Source organism: Micromys minutus (genome assembly GCF_963924665.1).
Source record: "Micromys minutus genome assembly, chromosome: 1".
NCBI classification, from domain to species: domain Eukaryota; kingdom Metazoa; phylum Chordata; class Mammalia; order Rodentia; family Muridae; genus Micromys; species Micromys minutus.
The window spans coordinates 197,427,639-197,430,149 of record NC_137969.1 but is presented as its reverse complement, the minus strand read 5'-3'; the positions used below and the strand labels follow the sequence as shown (position 1 = coordinate 197,430,149).

The window sequence follows — 2,511 nt, the reverse complement described above, 5'->3', positions numbered from 1 at the left end:
ATAGTAGTCAATCTTACTCTTCTGAACTATTTGTTTCTTTTTGTGTATTTGAGAAGTCATCTGTGTATGCTACCTCACATGTACTCTGTGTTGTTAGTGATAGCTACTTCTACAGCTGCTGTGATATTGGTTCCTGAAAGAGGTCTGTCTGTTCCTAGGCAGGCTTTTGGGCTCCAGTGATCCTACCCTGTCAGCTGCCTCAGCGGCTGGACTAGATGCCTGTGTCTTCTTCACACTGGAGCAGTAGTACTTTTAATAAAATTACTTTTATTTGGTGTGTGTGTGTGTGTGTGTGCGCGCGCGCGCGTGCACCATCATATTTGCATACAAGTCAGAGGACAACTTGCAGGAGTCAGTTTTCTCCTTCTATTATGTAGGTCCTGGGACTTGAACTTAATCTGTCAGGTTGGTGACAAACACTTTGACCAACTCTCTGGCCCTCAGATGGTTGACCCTAGAACTTGGAGAACATCAGTGGATTATTTCTTGGTTTTAGTGACTTGTTTAGTTTTATTTTTGCATGTTGACAATCCGCCCTGTTTGGCCTGTCTGTCCTTTTGAAAGTAGACACTGAATGAGAAGGTGAATTTGGGTCAGCCAACTGGAACGTACTAGTGGGACCTTTCTGGGACTGACCCACTGCAGCTCTGAAGCTATACTTAGCTGTGCCTTTGCTTCTCTAGGAATCTGCAGCGTTCTCATCACCTTCCTCTTACTCACGTTTCAAAGCATGTTGTTTCTCCATCGCAGGCCTGGTTCCTTGGGTGTATTGCATGCACCTAACATACATATACATGACACGACTTGTGACCAACTAAGAGAATTTGCTGCAAGGGATGGAACTAGCTCACACTTTGCTGCTCAATGAAGAAGCATCCAATCAACTAGGTGAAGTTCAGAAGGCTGAGTTTATTTTTGAGTGGTTGAGATACTTGGAGAAGCTCTTGCTAGCAACAAACAGGGTGAGCACATTGTAAGAGCTGATTTTGTTGTTGTTCTCTTATGTGCCAGAAATATTTGGTTCCATTTGTTCCGTTTCGTGCTTTGTCACCTATTAGTTTGTGAAAGGTAAAATTTCTTAAGACTTAGCAGTGAAATGTGGACTCCTTGTCCCTTCTCAAGTGTCTCTTTTAATTTTACAAGTTTATTTTACAAGTTTTACAAGTTGGCATTTACATGCATTCACTTATATAAAACGAAAACAGTGTTAGATTTAGAAAAAGACCTGGATAAATCAGGAGGCTGCTGCAGGTCTAATTCTTGTTTTGGGTTGTAGGCTGCCTGCCACCTTAATTGTTCACATAAATAAATGGGGGAGTGTTGGCTTAGTAAGAAGCTATAAAATCACAAATTTATCTTTCAAATAGACACAGATGAAATGGGTCTGTCTCTGCTAATGGACTGTACGGTGTTTCATGACTTCCTTTGGGTGATAGCAAAGTGAAGGACACTTGTTAGCACAGCACAGTGCCTGAGTCAGCAACTGTGAGCCTCATTCAGAACAGTGTTGAGTGTTGTAGATGGTTCATAAGTTACACTGACTTCCTTGTCTTCTGTTGCCTTCTTTGTAGGACGATGTCAGGGAGAAGCAGAAGACTCTTGTTGAGCAGCTCCTGTCCTTACTGAACAGCTCGCCAGGGCCTCCTACTCGCAAGCTCCTTGCTCAGAATCTGGCCATACTTTATAGTATTGGAGATACATTTTCTGTTTATGAGACAATCGATAAATGTAATGATCTTATTCGTAGCAAAGATGACTCTCCAAGTTACCTTCCCACCAAACTGTAAGTTAAACATTAAAACCTAACAATATAAAATACTGTTTCCTTGTATGGTTTTTCTAAAGTATATAACCTTTGACAGTTGTTTTGAAATTAAGCATAAATTTGTTTTGTTTCGAGTTTTCCTTTTTGCCTTTTAATTGATTGATTAATTGATTGATTGATTGATTTTGAGGCAGGGTCTCTCCCTGTAGTCCTGGCTATGCTGGAACTCCCTATGTGGATCAGGCTGTCCTTGAACTCACAAAGATACATTTATGTCTGCCTCCTGAATTTGGAATTAAAGGCATTTGACACCATGCCCAGTTTGATTCAATTTCTAATCTTTTAAAAATTAAAATTTAGCTGGGCAGTGGTTGCACACACCTTTAATCCCAGTACTTGGGGAACAGAGGCAGATGAATCTCTGATTTTGAGGCCTGTCTGGTCTACAATGTGAGTTTCAAGACAGCCAGGGCTACACAGAGAAACCCTGTCTCAAAAAACCAAAACAAACCAACCAAACAAACCAAACATTTTGCTGTTAAGAAAGTTTTTTAAAAAACATTTTAGTGGAGCTGGAGAGATGGTTCAGCAGTTAAAGTCTGTGTTGCTCTTACAGAGAGCCCTGGTTCAGTTGTCAGCATCCATGTGCTGGCTCACAACTGCCAGGACCTGCAGTGCAGGAGTCAGTACTCTTTTAACCTCCACAGGTACCAGGAGTACACATGATGCATGTATACAGTCAAAAC

The 2,511-nt window shown here is 41.3% G+C and overlaps 1 protein-coding gene across 3 annotated transcripts in view; it reads left to right on the top strand.

The window, feature by feature from the left end:
* Positions 1-836: 836 nt before the first annotated feature.
* The window catches only part of HEATR5A (HEAT repeat containing 5A), a gene marked incomplete at its 5' end in the record, with an annotated part of 91,344 nt that continues 89,669 nt past the window's right edge, over positions 837-2,511 (top strand). For all 3 annotated transcript variants that reach the window (XM_080931569.1, XM_080931568.1, XM_080931567.1), the window contains 2 exons: positions 837-962; positions 1,572-1,783. In XM_080931569.1, coding sequence (XP_080787695.1) covers positions 837-962; positions 1,572-1,783 — 338 coding nt within the window. The remainder of the gene's footprint in view (positions 963-1,571; positions 1,784-2,511) is intronic.